General features: G+C 43.7%; 1 protein-coding gene across 16 annotated transcripts in view; it reads right to left on the bottom strand.

The window, feature by feature from the left end:
* Positions 1-18835, bottom strand: part of LOC1270253 (neurogenic protein mastermind) — a 134664-nt gene that overhangs the window by 11149 nt on the left and 104680 nt on the right. For 9 of the 16 annotated variants that reach the window (XM_061647361.1, XM_061647358.1, XM_061647369.1 and 6 more), the window contains 4 exons: positions 5627-5941; positions 4451-5002; positions 1048-1294; positions 145-174 (listed from right to left, as the gene is read on the bottom strand). In XM_061647361.1, the coding sequence (XP_061503345.1) occupies positions 145-174; positions 1048-1294; positions 4451-5002; positions 5627-5941 (1144 nt within the window). The remainder of the gene's footprint in view (positions 1-144; positions 175-1047; positions 1295-4450; positions 5003-5626; positions 5942-18835) is intronic. The other 7 variants (XM_061647372.1, XM_061647370.1, XM_061647366.1 and 4 more) reach the window with 4 other exon arrangements.

The raw sequence follows: 18835 nt of genomic DNA on the forward strand, positions 1-18835 counted from the left end.
TTAATGAATTAATTAATCAAACAAAAAGAAAAAAAGGAAAAAAATCTCCAACACAAAGAGAAGAAAACTAATAATCAAAGTGTAAGTGGTGTGCAAAATGGCAAAACAAGAGGAAGTAGAATAATAAACAGTATCTGAAATTACCATATTCTAATCCGTGGTCGTAAAACTGGCCTAAAATGTACAGAAACGAATGTAGGTTTTTGGTTGTTGAATAGTTTAAACATTACACAGGTGACGAAAGAAATAGGGAAATAGAGAAAGAGAGAAACAGACAGAGAGATAAGTTGAGATCAAGCAGAGGATAAAGATTCGAATTGCATTTTGGACGACGACAAAGAGCAGAAGACAGTTTGAAGGGAGAGTTGTAAATATCAGTAAAATGTAGAGAAATATAAAAAAAGGAGATTTTGTCAGATAATTACAGTGGAAAAACTGATCGAGTCTGATCTTATGATTTGTACAATCGAACCGAAAAATAGATAAATAAAAACAGTAACATGATGTGTTTGTAAAAGATCAGGGAGTAAATGAGCATGTTTTCCCGAAATTTACAGCATAGATATCAAATTCTTGATATATAGTTTCTAGAGTTTACTGTGAATGAGATTTGGTAAGGGAAATGGCTTTATGTCTCTACTGCAAGGGGCTTCATTATTTCTAGAAATAGCAGAAAGAAGAAAACACGCTCCAAGTGGACTTTCTAGGAGATTAGGGGATCATTCTAAACGGTGCCACAAACGCTGGGGAAAATCGTGCTCGAATCTACTGGCTACCAAACATAACATCTACGTAACCAATCCAATCGATCATCATCAAATCGAGGATCGGCATAGGGGCGCATAGGAGAGCATGGTTCACAAAGCAACATGGTGACTGGCGAAGAAAGGGAAACCAAACTAAGGCAAAATTGTACTAACAGTATCAAACAAAAACACAGGGTTTTGTTCTGTCTCTCTAACCCAGCTCAATATTTCTCTCGCCGCTAATACACAACTGTACGGAGGGGTATGTTTGGTCGCCTTTGCTGCTGGCAGCATTACTTACTTGATTGTGGCGGCAGCCGGTGGATTGGTGTCGTATCGTACCGCCAGGGCACGATTGTCCTGCGTCGGGGTTCCCGGGTTGGAGCCTTTCTTCTTCAGCGCAGACTTCAATGGCACCGCGTTAATGTTCGGTTCCTTGGCCGGGATCTCGTCGATACGGTTCGTGTCAATGTTGGGGTTCGGCTGGGACATCGGGTACATGTAGTCTTCGTCTGAATCGATCTCCTCTTGATCATTGTTTTCATGATCTGCAATGTTCCAGCCAGGGGTAAACAGGGAATATATTATTACATTAGTTTCTATAGGGCAAAGGAGAGGAACGACCATGGATGATCAATGTGGGAAAGAATGGACTTTATACCTTTATTTGACTAAACATTATATTTCATTGACTGCAGATAGATGCACGAAGCATTATCATAAGAATATCCCAAATAAAACAACTCCCAACGCTATTCATAGCGCTACTTGGAGTGTTGATAATGAAGGATTATTAGGTATAATACTCTACAAATCAACAACATTTATAAAACCATCCTTGCAGGTTTCACATTGTGTCTAGCTTTCATCGTAAATAAATATTCATTCATGTGATAAAGCCGATTGGAATTTCAAACCCAATGCATTTCCCTACCGTCCCAATAATGTATTTAATTGGCATACATCTCTCATTGTTAAAGGGATCGTTTTTCACGGGCAAACGAGATTATGACAACATTAGAAAACCATCTGCCACTCATCAACCGTGGCCCGTTTTTTGTCCCATGCTTTTTGATTTCTATTTGGTTTTTCACATGTAGCGGGTTTAATAGGGATTAAATGTACGATGCCGTAATGGAATATGGAGGTCGAAAATATTCACATCATCAGCACCAACACATGCCAACATATAGAAAGTTAATGACGACAGCATTTTAAAATCTGGCAAAGAAAACGTTTCATTCCTTTTTCTGCTTTGAGCCGAGGCAAGATTGACGTAGCGATAAACGCAACCATTGCCGCTGAAATGCCGTTTGAATGTTTCACGGTTTCGTGTTTTTCCCCAATCCCATGTTCTGCTCATTTCATTCAGAAAACGGCCTTTTTCTACATAGAAAACAGACACACCAAGTAGCTCATCCTATCCGCCAAACCCTCTGCTATAGCTAACACCGCTTCATCTCCCTCGTGGGAACAGGTTCATTCATTGAGCCACTCCCACTCCGGTTGTTTTACTTGGAGCGCATTTCCCGGGTGAAAATTAAAAATAATAAACCCTCGTGCACTGTGCCGGCCGCGCAAAAAAGGAGCAAATCGTTGCAAAACACGATGCTGCTGCTGCTCACCACGCGCAAAAATTGCCAAAACAACTCTTCCGCAACGGCCGGAAGTGGAAGCTGCTCATTGGCGAGTTCGGCGGCAGTGAAGAAGTAAAGCAAGTGAGGTAAAAACATGGAAGGATCTGGCATCTGTGTAATGAAAAAAAAAACTTACATTCCCTTTCCCAGTGCATCCATTGGGCAAAATACATTTATTAGTGTGTCTGGTGAACCTGATTAGCAGCAGATTCACACATACACACACAGACACAGCATACAAAGCGGCAGTCTATATGGGATGGTACGGTGGTGCGAGATTTCGTTGCCACCTGTTTTCGGAGCGCTCTTGGAAAGGAAAGGATCTGGATTGTCAGCTGTTGCTGCGTTACTGCTCCTGCTGCGGTTACACGTTACCATCCGTCAGCTTAAACTCAACCCTCGTAGCCCGGTAGCGGTGTAACGATGAAGTATAATTATAAGCGAGCCGCTGTGGGGCATTTTGTTTCGTGACGGTTACACCAGTTTCGTCCGTTTCGCGCTACCATAAGCCAGAGAACAGCCCGTCATAAGCCAATGAGCGGCGAAAATTGTGGCGGTCGTAAGCAAGGGTGTTGGATTGAAATTTGCAACTTCTTCGCACGCGAGACGCGGGTGGGCGGCGGTATGTTTCGATGTACGGGTTGTTAGTGCGTCAGTCGCAAAGATAAGCAACAGGAGAACACGCACACACACATTCACCGGACAAGTTTCTCATCACACTCAAACCGCGCGCCGTAAGCTTGGGGGGAGGCCGCGGAACTGGTTGCGGCAACCTCTTTCAACACACTGACGTCGATGGTTTATTTTCAAACCCGGGGTGGGTTTAATTTTTACCTATTAGTTATTTTTCTTCTCCACTCGCTTGGAGCATAACCTTTAATTGCAAGGTATCAAACAGGGGGAATCGTAAAATTGTTTCAATCAAATGCTTCAGATCGTAAGATTACTTATGTCAGTATGAACAATAACACAAGTAACCTATTTATTAATTTCACTCCAATGTGCTCTGTGCACAACAGGAGTTTGTTTATGTGCAGCATTTAAGGGTTAACGCATTCCACAGTAACCACTTTTCTACGGTCGACACGCTAATACCCCCACAAACATCCTGTTGCATAACTTACAAAAAGCACACAAAACAGATCGCTCATAAGCAGTGGGGCAAAGTGACGAAACCAAAACACGAGTCCAGCCTATATTGGTGAAAGAACAAAAAGAAAAATGAACGTAACCGGAAACGCGCACGCCACGATCGCGTTCGTTTTGTTTATAAGCTGCTGAGGTTTTCAATATTTGGCTTACAAATAAATACATTATATAGCTGCATTTAACTACCGCGTAAGAACAGTCTAAAAAACGTCGAAACTATCAAGTCGGCTTTATCTGGAAGTGTCTGCTATACTCGTCAATCATCTAAATCACGTTGAATTTGGCTGTATTTTCTAACGCCCTTGGACGACGAAAACTTTAACACAATCACACTTGTACCGCCACAGTAAATACATGTTTAAGCCATTCATCGTAAATGCATTCAAACCCGCTTTCAAGCATTCACAATGGCATCAATTCAAGAGCTGCATTTAGAGACAGTGTTGCCTGCGGCTAAAGCAATCACTGCAAGGGTGCATGCTGCAGTGCGCGTTAGTGTCGATAAAAGCGTTATAGTGTCGTGCAGTTTGTGTGTGTTCATTTTTGTTAATTTCATTTGCAGGATGATATTGAAGCTGAGCACACACACGTACACAGATGGAGAGGAAGGTGTACAAGAGTGAAAGATGGCGGTGCTATTTCGTGCTTTAAATGTTACCATTTTTGCACACCTAAAAAAGCTTTTTTGTTTACAGCACTAAGGCACAGGTAGGTGAGCGAGTGAGCGCGTTTGTCAAGAGTGCCATTTATCGGCATTTTAGAAGCGTTGTTTCTAACGTTTCAGTTCCCAGTAAGCGTCCCGAATTTCCCTGAAATCTAACATTTTACTTTTTTGAAAAGTGGCAAGACGTTCTAATAACCCTGCTATTATGGTGGCACTGCTAGTTCTCTATATCGGCTTGCATCGCTATTACTTACCGTCGTAGTCGTAATCGTTCATATCTAACGGTATAAGGTTACTCATAATACTACTATTGCTACTAGTGGAATGCACATTCGGTGGTTGGCCTCCGCCCGCGATGCCACCACCGCCACCACTGCTACTGCTACCGCCGCCGCCGCCACCGCTACTGCCTCCCATGCTTACGCCACCCGCGCTGGAACCGTGCGAGCGCGTCCCGGCCAGCGTTGGGCTGGGCGTGGAGAACATGGGCGGCGGTGGGATGGGACCAATCTCCGACACCGGAATCGGCGGTTCCGGCAGCTCCGACAGCACGATATGATTAGGCAGCCCATGGTGCCCCCCGTGGGTATGCCCGTGGCCACCGCCATGCTGCCCGTGCTGCTGGGCCAGCTGCTGGGCCTGCTGCTGCGCCTGGTGGTGCTGCTGGAGCTGCTGCTGCAGCGCCTGGTGGTGGTGCTGCGCCTGGAGAGATTGCGTTTGCTGCTGCATCTGATGGTGCTGCAGCTGATGCTGCTGCTGTTGGCCGTCATTGGCCGGCGGTGGTGTTTTCCTTTGATTATCTTGAACTGCTTGAGCAAAAAATATAGAAGAGAGAGAGAGAAAAAGAGGTATTAATTGCACATGTTAGAGATAGCGCAACGGAGCTAGTCGAGAGTATTAAAGATTCGTAAAGTTTTGCACGACTCGATATGTATTGCTTTGCCGCTCTTTGTGACAGTCGGGGAATTCTGTTTATGAGCAAGAGTAAAAACAAGACATAGACATTAACTGGCAACATAATCAAAACTTTAATCACCACACTACACACAAAATGGAACATTTGCACATGACCAACACGCTTTTTGGACTTTATTGCAGGGAAGGAAAAAAGTAATATTATTATATTAAACAGTACATACTTAACAAGTTGTACATATGGAGCGTAAAACAAGTGTCACTAAATCATCAAAAATAAATGTAAAAATGTTCAACAAAAATCATTTATACTCCATTTACCATGAATTATGATGTTTCAGAAAATTTCTTAATTACATGATTATTTTTCCAAATAAAAATCCAATTACATCACACATTTGTATACACTTATGTTCAAGATTTTCCAACGCGCGTCTGTTTGTGTCTACCCATTCCCGTAAGAAGCGGACTAAAGAAGAAGCTGCCCAAAACAAAAGTTGCCCGATCATACTTACAACCATCGCCATGATAGCAGACGATCCGGCGCGTCAGCTTGGACGGGCCCAAGCTGTTCGGACGCTCCGGCTTGGTAAGCGGCTGATGTTGTTGCGACACCATTGCATAGCCAGCACTGTTTCCACCACCACCACCACCACCACCGTTACTTTGTCCGATGCCACTACTGCTGCCACCATCAGTTGTTGCTGAATGTCCCGAGCCGGAACTACCGGACGAATGACCAGCGCTAGCACTGGAGGACGAAGTGCTGATGCTGCCACCACCACCGCTATCGTGATGATGACGGCTGTCAAACTTATCCTTGCGCGTTTCTGCGATCGTATGTGTGTGTGTGTTTGTGTCAGACAGTCAGGAAAGAATAGTTTTGCAGCAGCAGCAGCAGCAACAAGATGACACGCGACGACAACGCCAGAGTCATGGGTGTTAGAGTGTGTGTAGTGAGAGTTTGTGTGGTCAAAAAAGCACAGTGGACACAGAGCAGCGTGACAAAGCGTTACAGGTGGGTGGAGGAAGGTGTCATCGTATCACAATTGTGCGGTAAAGCAGGTAATGGCGTTTTGCAGCAACCGATTGATTGGTGGATTGGTTTTCCACGGTTTCCACGTTTGTGTTTGAGGCGTGCGCGCAATAACGTGTGTCAACATTGTTCGTTCGTTTATCCCGAGATGAGGGGGGTGGTGCAACCACGTTAGTTCGGCAAAAAAGAGAGGAAAAGAAAAACCATACTCAACTCGTGTGTCGGCACAGGAAGCACCGGAATGGGTGTGCGCATGATGATGGGTGGCGGCAGGGAAAGTTTCGCGTGAATTGGGTTGAATGAACAATATGGGTGGACACAATGGAAAATGCATTCAGTGAACAGTGAATAATGAGCAAGCAATCGAAATGTGGAAAAATGAGGTTAACGTTCATCCATTCGAACTGCGCTTGTAAGCGTTGGTGATGGAACAGATGGACGGGTGTTATTTACAGACTGATGCACTTTGATGCTTTGAACTCACGATGCAGCTGTATTTAGTGATTCGCATTTGGTGGTGAAAATAGTACAAGCTATTACTTTCTATTTCTATTCTAAGGGTAGCAATCATTCTTAGGAAGCATTTTATGTTTATATTATTAGTTGCCTAAGTTTTCTATCCACTAATGCTATTATTCAACGTAGATGCTATTTCAGAAAATATCTAAATCATCCTTCTAACAATGCATCATAACAAGTTTTAAAAAACATACAAATAATAAGAATAAATCAAATCTATTTCAAAACCCAAAATCTGAGGATCTGACACTTAATGTATCTTAGTATATGAAAGTTACCGTGGCCTTTCAGTCTTATAATCACAAAAAGATCTTCTTGGTCGTAGTAGCAATATGTCTTCGGTTATAGACATCATAAGGACAGAGGTTGGTAAAACGGTTGGCACATGATTGAGCACAAAACCGTGAGTCGTTGTGGACACTCGAGCAGTAAACAAAGCCCGCAAACGGTTATGGCACCTTAAACGTAAAGCATAATCGATCGAGATTTTTATGGAAAACAATAAAAAATCTCCCCCTTGCAATCAAACCTATCTTCCTCTAATCTCTTGTTGAGTCAATCGCATGAATCGATCTTAAACTGACCTTTTTATCGGCTATCGTCGTAGTAAATACTAACGAGAATGGCGAAGCGTTTCGTTTCACAAGTGATTCACACGAGCTACTACATTTGATTGTAGGTAGAGGTAGACTGTTATGCTCATAAAATTGTCGCTTGCGAAATACACATTTGCGAACGAAACATCGCAACACACACTCACGTACAGGTCCTTCACACGTAACGTGATGATGCTAAATGTGAAAGTTTTTCACCCCCAGAGCGGTGTATGCGCACGTGTACGCATGGAAGTTGCGACAAACATTAATAAACGTACAGTCACACACACACACAACACACAACCACGTTGACATGTTCTTGAGACATTCTTGGTTCCGTTTTTTTTTTCTCCCACAATTATAATTACCCACTCTGTGTACTAAACAGAGGCACTTTTCTAACTTTTCCCCATTTACGGTGTCGTGCGCTGACGCATGACAACGATGGTGTGTGAAATGTTGGCTTATTTTATTAGTTGGTGGTGTGGGTTCGTAAAGTTTTGTTGTAGTTTGTGTTCAGAAATTGCAGCTCACTTCACTGCATGCATTGGGGGGGTTTGACTGCTTGCCTGTGTCTGGGGCAATGGCCAAAACGGGTCAAAACATTGGCGGCACGTGTGAACGATGTTTTGGTCCACTACTTATGAGCTCACACACGGTGTCATGATCTGTCACTGCTTAAGATTTTTATTTTCATAAAGAAAGCACCGACGAAGAGATTTACCATCGTTTTCACCCTCCTCTGTGTCTCGTGTGTTGTTTTTAATAGTCTAATTATACCGCACTCGAAACCGGTCGGGTAATTAGTGTCTGGCTCGGTTTTCGTCAGCATGCGATTGCTGGCGAGCCTTGCCTTTGGACTCAAGAATGCGGCCAAAAATGTGAGCCCCTGTGTTTACATCGATGAATCGGGATGATGGCAGCGTGTTTTGCTATTTCAATTTTCGAAATTTTATTTTTAAATATTCGCGCATCGTCTCCGGAAACTTGTATTCCTCCACAAATTCCAATTGACATTTTCACTAATTAAGGCAAATTTAAATTAAAAGACCAGCAGGTCAGCAGGATGTTTGCGAATGTTTGAGCAAAGGAAATGCAAGATAAACTTTCTGCCTCACACTTTTAACGAAGGAAAACACCCCTTCAGTGGCGAAGAAAAGGTTACATCTGGCCGTGAGGCTGAATAAACATTTGTTTATTTACACTGAACCTTGAACCTGAAAGCGTGTAATATACAGCTTCATGGTCATCGGATTATTTTGTTTTCAAAAATGCGCGATCGAAATAAATAGTCAGAAGAAAATAGTAGAACAGTTTCTACCATATAGTATAATATTTTTTTGTAAACGGAGGCACATGGTGAAGCTTTCAAAGCACGCTCGAGAGCCGTCGCTAAACACAACATTTGTATTTGCTTTATTTATAGCAGTGGCGTTTCCGTATCTGACTTCCTAATTTGCATACATTTTTGCACTCATAACAATATATCACGCACGTATGAGACGCCGGTCCATAGTACCAGGGGACACATATATGCATATTTTATGTTCACCACAAGTTTCGATGCATGCCATCGGCAGATCAAAAGGACAAAATAGTAACCATAACACAGCACAGCACAGCACAGCACACACACACACATAGAGAAAGAGTGAAAGAGAATGTGCTCTTATAGGAACAAGCATAAATAACATATTTCATTGCGACGGTGTCTAGCCGAAGGGACACCCCGAAACAGATGATATACGTTCAATCGAAAACCGCACAAAGGATACCAGGGTTTGATAAACCGGTGCGCGTGTATTTGCAAGACGATGTAAAGGCCATTAAAACAATGTCACTTACTGCTGGCACACGGGGTTTTGCGTTTTTTTGTAGTGTCAGAAGTTATTTTATTTGCCCCCCATTTGCCTGGCTTTATCCACCCTTCGTGTAAATACTGCTAAACTGCCGAAACATGCTGACGGTGCTGTGCTATCGATTATGTACGGCAGCCACGAATGGCAGGAGATATGGTTTGCGTATAAGCCGTTGTCACACACGCAATAGTGTCCTATAATCGTACGACAACGGGGATATCTCGACACGGATGACCATTTCAGTGTCATTGTCAATGTCAGGGGCCCGAGGGACCAGTAAACCCAAGGCCCGGCGGCTCGTGTGCTGTGGGGAGAGATCGTTGCGAAATGACTGGGGTTCGTATATTTTGTTGGTTTGCCGCCAAATGCTAATACACGTATAAGTATGCACATATTGCGTTTTCGCCTTGACTTTGCTTTTCCACCGCACCGGGATCTTCACTTTCCTTGAGCTTGAAGTGTCAGGTTGTCAATTGTCTCCGAGTTTTACTTTTTGGCAAATGCAATGATGTGCCGTTTGTCTGAGGTTAGGCACGGCGGGAAGCACTCACACAACCTAGTCACACAACCAACATCAACAGATGCCGAAAGTGAAAAATGCCCCGACAAGAGGAGTTTCGGCACAAAAGGCAAACATGGTGCTCTTTCAAACGTATTTTTGCTGTCACTATTTATGAAACGTTACCCCGCTTATCGAACGTGTGCGGACGTATTTATTATGCCCCTTGTTTTATCGCTTTCGGTTTCCCTCCCTTTGCAGCTCCTGCGGGCCGTGTTGTGATGTAACCAAGCGCTCCAGACGGATCGATTAACGTTTCATCCCATAAATAAGTGAAATGTTTATTCATTAACCTACCCCGCCCTGGCACGGCGAAACGATGGGAAATCGATGTGAACAAATACATTTATTCGGCAGCGGGAACCCGCACACAGTTCAAAGGTGAAGTGTGAAGTGTGTGCATGGCGTTGGAGGGAGAAGCAGTGAATTGGGGGTGCTTAAATGTTGTCGCAAAATTGATTCCTGACGCCACGTGCCAACAGCGTCCACGGGACCAGCCAATCCAGCTGATGAATATTTATGAAAAATGTTCAACGGACGGTGGTGGTGGTGGAGACGCACACGCTGGACACAGCAGCACGGCCGATGAATTTGAGTTTAATGCAATGTTTACGTAGAGATATTTGTATTTACACGAGCACAGCAACAAAAAAGGTGTAACATAATATGATAATGCGTTTTACATTTCCCCAATTAGTTGAAGTTCATACCGAGCATGAAGATATAAAATAAATGTGTAATGTGCAACAGTGATAGTATAGATGATGAGCACCGTACACTCGAAAAATTAATATGCTAGGTTATTCTATTGTACAATTTATTACCCTTGAAGCATATCTTTTTTTATGTTTTTCAAGTGTTCAAGAGGTTTTACGAGTGGTCGCAGTGTTGCAATTTAAATTAGCGCACACACAACCTTTCTCTACTTCAAACACAAACAAGTGCACCATAAAATGCTCGGTTTAGTTTGGTACTTTACCTTGAACTAAATGCTGAAGTGTAATAAATTATGAAACACTACAGCTGGTGCTCAGCACAAACTCTGCCCCCAAAAAACTGTGCAACTTTAAATTGCATTGCAATATTTAGTTAGGTTTCGAAAGGCAAACACAAATGTAACAGCTGGAACAGGCGCACCAAAATGCTCGCTGTGTTGTCATTGGTAGTTGTTGCAGTGATGCTGGTTGGGTGCAGAAACGTGAATGTTTTATGCTCTACAATCGTGAATGTGAAAATTACCTCTCACTACCGATATGTTTGCTAATAATTAATGTCAATATTTAATAGACGATCCCGAATGTGTGCAGCACGGTAATGTTTGTTGAGCGCATTGCATTTAGAGAAAACAGTAGTTTATTTAATCTATTGGCAAAGTTCACATTACATTATTGGATTTATGTTTGTAAATAAAATGGAAATTGATTTTGTACATAAGTATGTAACTGTTTGTACAATTAGATAGAAACCCTATTCAAACTAGCAGCAACCATGGAACAAAAGAAACAAATCGTAGAGCAAATTAATAAAAATATTTCATTTCAAAAAGCAAAATTAAATGTTTTCTTGAAGAAATAAAAATTGGCGTGCCTGCAAAACGGTTCAACGAATTGAATGTGTTGTGCAATACTTTCGTACTCGTAGCATGAGGTTAACGAACGAAACGGTTCCCGCACAATTGAATCAATTAAGCGAAACTCATCGGAACAGTCGGCTCTCGAAGCATAAAAATAAAGATTCGAACAAGTGGCACATTGCGGGTTAAAATAAATCGAATAGCATCGGAATGTTGCCACCAACACGAAACCGTAGCCACACCACAACATTGAGGTCAATCAATCAAGCATCAACAGGCGTCGGTGGACCGGTGAGTGCGTGAATTATTCATTCACTTGCAAACGAGTTTATGTAACCGATTAGATTCGTTGCTGCAGACGACCATTTGTACTGTTTTTATATGGCTGGGCTGGTGAGTTTGTCGCGCTTTAATCTTGCATTTACAGTTGTGAGACATTTTAGCAAATTCTCTTCGCACAATTTCCAAGAATAATCCCAAATTCATTACCACACACGTTGATTGACAATTGAGTCAAACACACCTGCGTTGCGAACTTTGATCACCGATCGATGTATTTGGAAAACTGCCAAAATTGAATGCTAAACACACGCAGCTATGCTTTCACATTTTGCTTCGTATACGCTTTAACCGTCCAACTTTAAAGGTATGCTGTGAACCGTCCCACCCGAATGACAGCTCATCACACGCTGAAAGTGGTGCTGGCTAAATATGGTCCACGGTTAGAAGCTACCCGACGAGACTGAAACACTCGGTCCGCTAGGAAAATAGGGGGCCCGGGTAAGGTTAATGGTAGATGACAGCTGGATGCAACATTTACACCGTAAAGTAGCCCGTCAGATGAAAGTGAAACAATTACCACTTCCCGTGCCATCCAGGAGGAGGAGGAGAAGGAGGGTGTGGCACAAGAAATGGCACAGATTGCCACAAGGCGCAACTGCTACCTGGAAGGAATTTTTAGATCAGCAAACATCGCAACGCAACGATGGAGACGCCCGGTGGATCGTGGAAGGTTGCTTTCGGGGTGGATGGAATTTCTACGAAATATTTCAATGAAATAATTCTTCGAATACAACGCATCACTGTATCGAACCGTTTGTTAAAATAACCGGGTACGAGTTATCTTTAAAAGCGCCTGCTGATCTAGAAACTGTTAGAACGGAGCAGCTAATCTGTCAAATGAGGGTTTCTACTTTGACGTAAGCGCAATAATAGTTGCGTTAAAGCAGTGTTTACGCTGGTGCGGGTTGCGCTGAAGAACAGCTTTAATGCGCTCGAGTGCAACATAAACAGCAATCAAATAGAGTAGAAATCATTTTGTTATTTTGCTTCTCGCGTAAAGCAAATAGTACGCCGCGACGGTGCACAGTTTATTCAACTGGCGCGCGATAGGGGCGTTGCCCGTTTGTTTATCGCCGTGGAATGGTATAGTGCATTGGCTGGCAGAATGTGCAAATAGCAGCAGGGGCCGGTAAGCGATCGCAGACAAGAATGTTTAAATATTGCGTTTGGATGCTACTCTCCCCCACCTCACATCGCCCGCCCGCACATTCTGTGAAATGTGAATTTTGCAAGCGGTCGTTTTTTTACATCGTACCGTTTTCTTTGGATTACTTTCAAGAGAAGGATTGAGAAGCATATATGTGCATTATTGGGATGGTGCCGAGATCGTTAAGTTTCATGCTCGTTAAAGGGATTGCGGTTCGTACAATTATTTGCCGCAGATAATGGATTAGGGGTTGATTTAGCCAAGATATGTCTTGGGAGAATATACATAAATGTAGGTATTAGTTATGGATCAGAGATATAGATCACAGAAAATTATAATTGTTCTTCTACTCTAATGTATTTAAATCGTAAAATGTTAATACGAATGTCTAGTCTCATAATATCTGAACATTGAAAAGGCTCTCTAACGTCCAGAAATTCTAGAACGACAAGTTGTGCCTGAAAGTATTTGCTATATTTCTTGTGCTAAGCTTTTACCAAGAATACATATATCGTTAGCCCCAAGTTCGTTGTTATCCTAAATTATTGCCCCAATAAACCGTAAGTGGAGAAAAGTTGTGATCATCAAGGGCAAGCTTTCTTCAAACAAAACTGTAAAATGCTTCTTCGCAAGTGCACATAAAACCCTCCCCAACTTCAGAAACATTGATTTATTGGAGGCTAATTTTCAATCCGTAATTCCATTGACTGACTCCGTCAACGTGAATGAATTCCAAATTAACTCATAAATTTGCTGAAGGAAATTTCGCCCGACATGCCATCGGGAAAGCGCACAAAAAGCAATGATTGGCAGACCCGCCACTGGGTCCTTGTAAAAAGAAAAGAAAACACACACACACATACATAAAACAACGACAGAAACAAACTCACGAAAATGAAAACCGTCTGTTTCCTAACCCAAAAATCCGTTCTTTACAACACGAAGGAACGGGAACTCGCTGGCGTGGTTTGGGGCGATTTCTTTTAATGCTCCCCCCCCCAATGCCGATAAATTAACTGCCGAGCCGAGGTTCTGAAACTGAACGCCGGAAGTGAACCGTATGCTACCCACCACTACCATCATCGTCGTCGAGCGATTCGTGCTGCTTGATACAGTCGGTGTTACGACCGTACCAGTTAGCCAGCGAAAAGCGTCAGGCTTTTAGGAAAGGATCGCTAAAAAGGGACCGATGGCTTCTTGCTCAGTAAAAGTCGTCAATCGATACAGGTGAAAGGCTCATTGAGGGACGATTTTATTTTTTCCTTCGCTTTCCCCGTATGCTCAATCAAACAAACAGTCAATCTTGCCTTTTTTTCTACTTTAACCGGAAAGGGTTTGCACATACAACACGCTCTCTGTTGCTTGGTTGAACTATTTAAACGGTCAGGATTTCAAATCAAGATATCTTAAAAAGTTCAGTGGTTGGGGCTGGGAGCGTTTAACAAAACGGGGTATGGAATTGCTACGATCAAGCAGATGAAACAAAGCTAATAACATCATCCCATAACGCGCTTTTCTATTCAAAAACAAAAACAAAGCGCCACTGTAAAAAGTACGCGATAAGAAAGTTGTAAATTGGCTCAGGAAGACGGATTTTGAATGAAATCGTTACCCATTCAGACGCGGCAAAGCTCTTCTGTGCTTATGGGCTGAGCGGAGCGCAGAGATCTTCGAGGGCTCCTTCACGCTTTTACATTGAATAGTCCTGTGAGGCGGCAGTTGTGGTAGTGATTTTGGCAGGCCCTCAAATAAAACCTATTTCCCTGCAGTACAAAATGCTCCAGCCGTAGGGGCTTTATGTTGCCGAATGAATGCCGGTATCCGGTGGGAGACAGCTAAATAGAAATGTCTATGCTTTCTGCAAACGTCTTCTTTTTACGGTTGTGTTGTGATTTCACCATTTGCTGAATAGAACGGAACACGGTACGGTGGAGGGGGGGTTCAGCTTACGAGCTCTTTCGCAAAAGCCTTCCATTCCATTAAGAAAGCGGTTCGGCGATACACACAGAATGGCCGTGCACGCCAGAGCCAGCCGAGCGTAAATATGTGTGTATTTTTCTTGTGTCGATGAAATAAAGGAAAGACAAACTAAACCGTCGAATAACAACAAAAACCGTGCTGAGTGTACATGTACGGTCTGATAACTTCGAATAAAAATCATGCCGAATCCTTCCCGCTAGGGCTGGGGGGCAAATGAATCACAAATGCGAACGTGTGTGCGAATGGGAATCGTACCAGCGGCAAGCGAATCGTGAAAGTGAGCATTTGTGTAAGAAAATGAAGTAATTTAATCATTTCTTTCAGTCTTCATTTGTGTGTGTGTGTGTGCGTCTTTGTACACTCCATGATTGATGAAAGTCGGATGAATGCAGCACCTTCGGTTGGCATGCCTCCGCCATTTTACATTCGACTGGGTGCGCAGCATTTTTGGGGGTTTCACAGCGTAAAACTTATGGGCCACCAAAGTTTATTTGCCCCCGAAAACGGTCCACTTCTCTCTGCCTCTTGTTCTAGGCAGCATTGCAGCAACTCTCATCTGCGATGCTTCTTTCGCAGCCAACAATCGAAAGTTAGGCTCAAGTTTTCTCCTCGCTAAACAAAACTTTACTGCGGGAGCTTTCGCCAATAAATAAAACGAAACAACGAAATTATACGGCAGCGCGGTCTTCGTTCTTTTTTTTACCATTTCCCGTTTTGTGGAAATATACGTATATTAGTGTGTGTGTGTGTGTGTGTGTGTGTGTGTGTGTGTGTGTGTGTGTGTTGGTTTTTGTGTTTTCCACAAATAAATAACTAAACGTCACAAAATGCGCAACAAAAACAAAAAGGTTCTCTTTATCTCTTTCCCTTTCTCCCCCAATGTGTTTGCCTGTGTAGCATGGGATTTTGAGTGAATCCGAACATCCGACCGCAGCCCACAGCGCGAAAGACTAACAGTCCTCCGGGGTTGAACACATCCGGTTGCCAGCATCGGATGTGCGTTGCTACCCATCGCTTCTGTAGCGTTATATTTATGGACACCGGAATGCGATTTGTTGAGACAAAAATGGTTCAAACACAAAAATGGTTGAAAAATGGCGATCGGAAAATGATTACCGATGGACCGGATCAAAAGCGAATCAGCGCCATAAATACGGCTTGGGAAAGATACGAGTAATGGGAAGTAACATAAAATGGTGTCTAAATTCACTAAATGAAATGCACTAAATCACTCATACACTTATAAGCGTAATCCAAAGATTGATGTACTTAAAATAAAGTACATGAAAAAAACACATTTATCTGAAACCCAAGTCAATGACCAGTTCTCGGTTTACCAGATTTACGTCTCGCAAAACTGTTGTTCAAGTGGAAAAAACGGGACGAAAGATACCCCCCCCCCCCCCCCCCCCAATCAAAGCAAGGGTCCATTTCAGCCGGAATGAACAATAAAATTGCAGTATAGTGCGACCCGCCCTATCAGAATCATGGGTGCCAAGATTGCTGTTGTGTTGTGCCTTAATCTCGGTCGGTCTACCGGAATCGGATCATAATTTTCAACTCCTAATCACATTCCGATGTCGACCTTGGGAGAGCCCCTCCGGCCAAATCCAACCCGGCAATAATAAATATAACACGTTAAATATCCTATCCTTCCAGTTTGTACCGATGTAGCGCACCGCCCTCCTTCGAAATGGGCGAATGAATGAACAATAAAAAAAAAAGGATGGGATTAAAATGATTCACCACCAGTGTCTCAACCCAGCCGGGGGATGCTTTATTTTTATGTCGATTTATCTCTGGATCCGTCCGGCCGGGAATGCGTAGCACTGTTACACTTTGAATGTTTCACCTCCCTCGTGGGTGGGTGTTAGCCGGACGGTGGGAATGAGATTGGGGCATAGGAGGGGGATTAAATCATCGTTATAAATTTTTCCACCCCTCAAGGCTATCTAGCATCGTCTTACTGTGATCGTCTTTGTCACCTAGCTCTCTTGCCCACTCGTACTGTGAGCTTGTGTGCCGAAAAGGGAAAGAGACAGGCCTGCAAGAGTGTTTGCAAAGTTTTGGCCAGATATTTTCCTCACGATGCCACCTCACCCAGCCGAGCGATGACTAACTGGTGGCGGTGCTGGAATATTCGCGCCGGCATCACATCCATAATCAGGTCAGGAAAAATAGGAAACCGAACGGTTGGATGGCGTCCAAGCACAGTGTTGGCGCATCACAAACACACACGTACTTTTTTGTGAAGGCGTCACACGTTGGTCGAAGGTTGTGCGTGTCTTCTTAAGCGCACGCTCTCTCTCCAGGAACAAATTCGGCGCGCTTCATAAAAATTCGGCCACAAAATAAATCCCCCGCATGCATGCACCTTGCTCTAGCTGAAGCACGCGAACTACATCTCGCGCTCTGTGGTAAAATTTTGCAGAATGGCACCACAAAAAAAAAAAAAAAAATCCCACCATCCAAGCGAAATCTATTGCCCTATCGTTCCGAATGGCCTTGCACTGATTTTTGGCCCGTTGCCATGGAATGCGCCTTCGCTGGTCGTCGGGGAAGGGAGCGTGCTTTTGCCGCAAAAAGGATCCCATTGCCAAACGGGGGATGGTGTTTGTGTGTGTGTGTGTATCTGTGCGGTCGGTACGGAACTATCGGGCAGGCGACCTTTTCCATACATTTTAACACAATTTCTTGCCAGCTCCATAACAAAAAAAACCCTTCCTTTGTTTGAATAGAAGCATTACAGTACGTCCACATCGTCGCTCCTCTGTCGCAATCTTCAGCAAACCTGCATCAGTTCCACCAGTTCTTTATTTGTTCGTTGCACAAATCGCTTGCACGAGCGCTGCTTATTTCCTGCATATTTGCACATTTCGTTTGAACTTGGCCTCGTTTTGTGTAGTGCACCGGCGCGGCACCACACACACACACACAGACACAGACACACACACACACACACACACACACACACACACACACACACACACACACACACACACACACACACACACACACACACACACACACACACACACACACACACACACACACACACACACACACACACACACACACACACACACACACACACACACACACACACACACACACACACACACACACACACACACACACACACACACACACACACACACACACACACACACACACACACACACACACACACACACACACACACACACACACACACACACACACACACACACACACACACACACACACACACACACACACACACACACCGAGTGGTTGTTCCGTGTGGAGGCTGCAGCTGGTGGTGAAACCATTCGAGATCGATTATTTTGCCGCAAAACTGTAACACCCTCTCGTGGATGGATTACTCAATCGAATGGTTACGGCATTACACCATGGTTGCATTACAAATTACACCTTTCCGGGCGGTTTTTTTTCTCGATAACCCAATTCAAAGGATTTTCATTCAGCGACTCGTCATTGTTATTGAAGGTTGGGCTTTCCTACATTCGTGGGCAAAGTGGCAATTTCCGCGAAACGATTCTGGCAGCAAGTGAGTGAGTTTGCTGAGAGTCGGATGCACTTGAAGGAAATAAAGATTTCCTCGTAAATTTGTTTGGCTGGGTCGGAGCATCAACACCCCTTTTCCGAACCGTTTTTCTTTTTGCGGGGCAATTCTGTACAGAGCAAGCAAACATACCAATTTCAGATTTAGCTACTTTTCCTTTCTAAGACCAACTACAGGAACGTAAGCTCCTGGCTACTACAATACAGTGAGTGAATCTCGCCCCAACACGTGTACATGCGAAAGGATCACTGTTGCGAAATTTATCGCATCCTTTTTCCACCTTTCGAGCCATTAGAACCTGGCAGGAGTAGGAGTAGGAACGAGCACCCCAAGGAATAAAGATCGATGGATTTGTCGTCCTCGTGGTTAGCTAATTAATTTAGGGTTTCTAAAGTAGAATGAACGAGTACAGGGGGGGAGCTTGGCGTAAGACTAACGGCGGCGAACAATTTTCCACCCCACTGATACAAGATACGATACGAAAGATACGGGGACCGGTTGGGAATCGTGCAGTAGGTGTTATATGAGCAACAGCCACCACCGCCGTC

Source organism: Anopheles gambiae, chromosome 2 (assembly GCF_943734735.2).
Source record: "Anopheles gambiae chromosome 2, idAnoGambNW_F1_1, whole genome shotgun sequence".
Classification (NCBI taxonomy): Eukaryota; Metazoa; Arthropoda; class Insecta; order Diptera; family Culicidae; genus Anopheles; species Anopheles gambiae.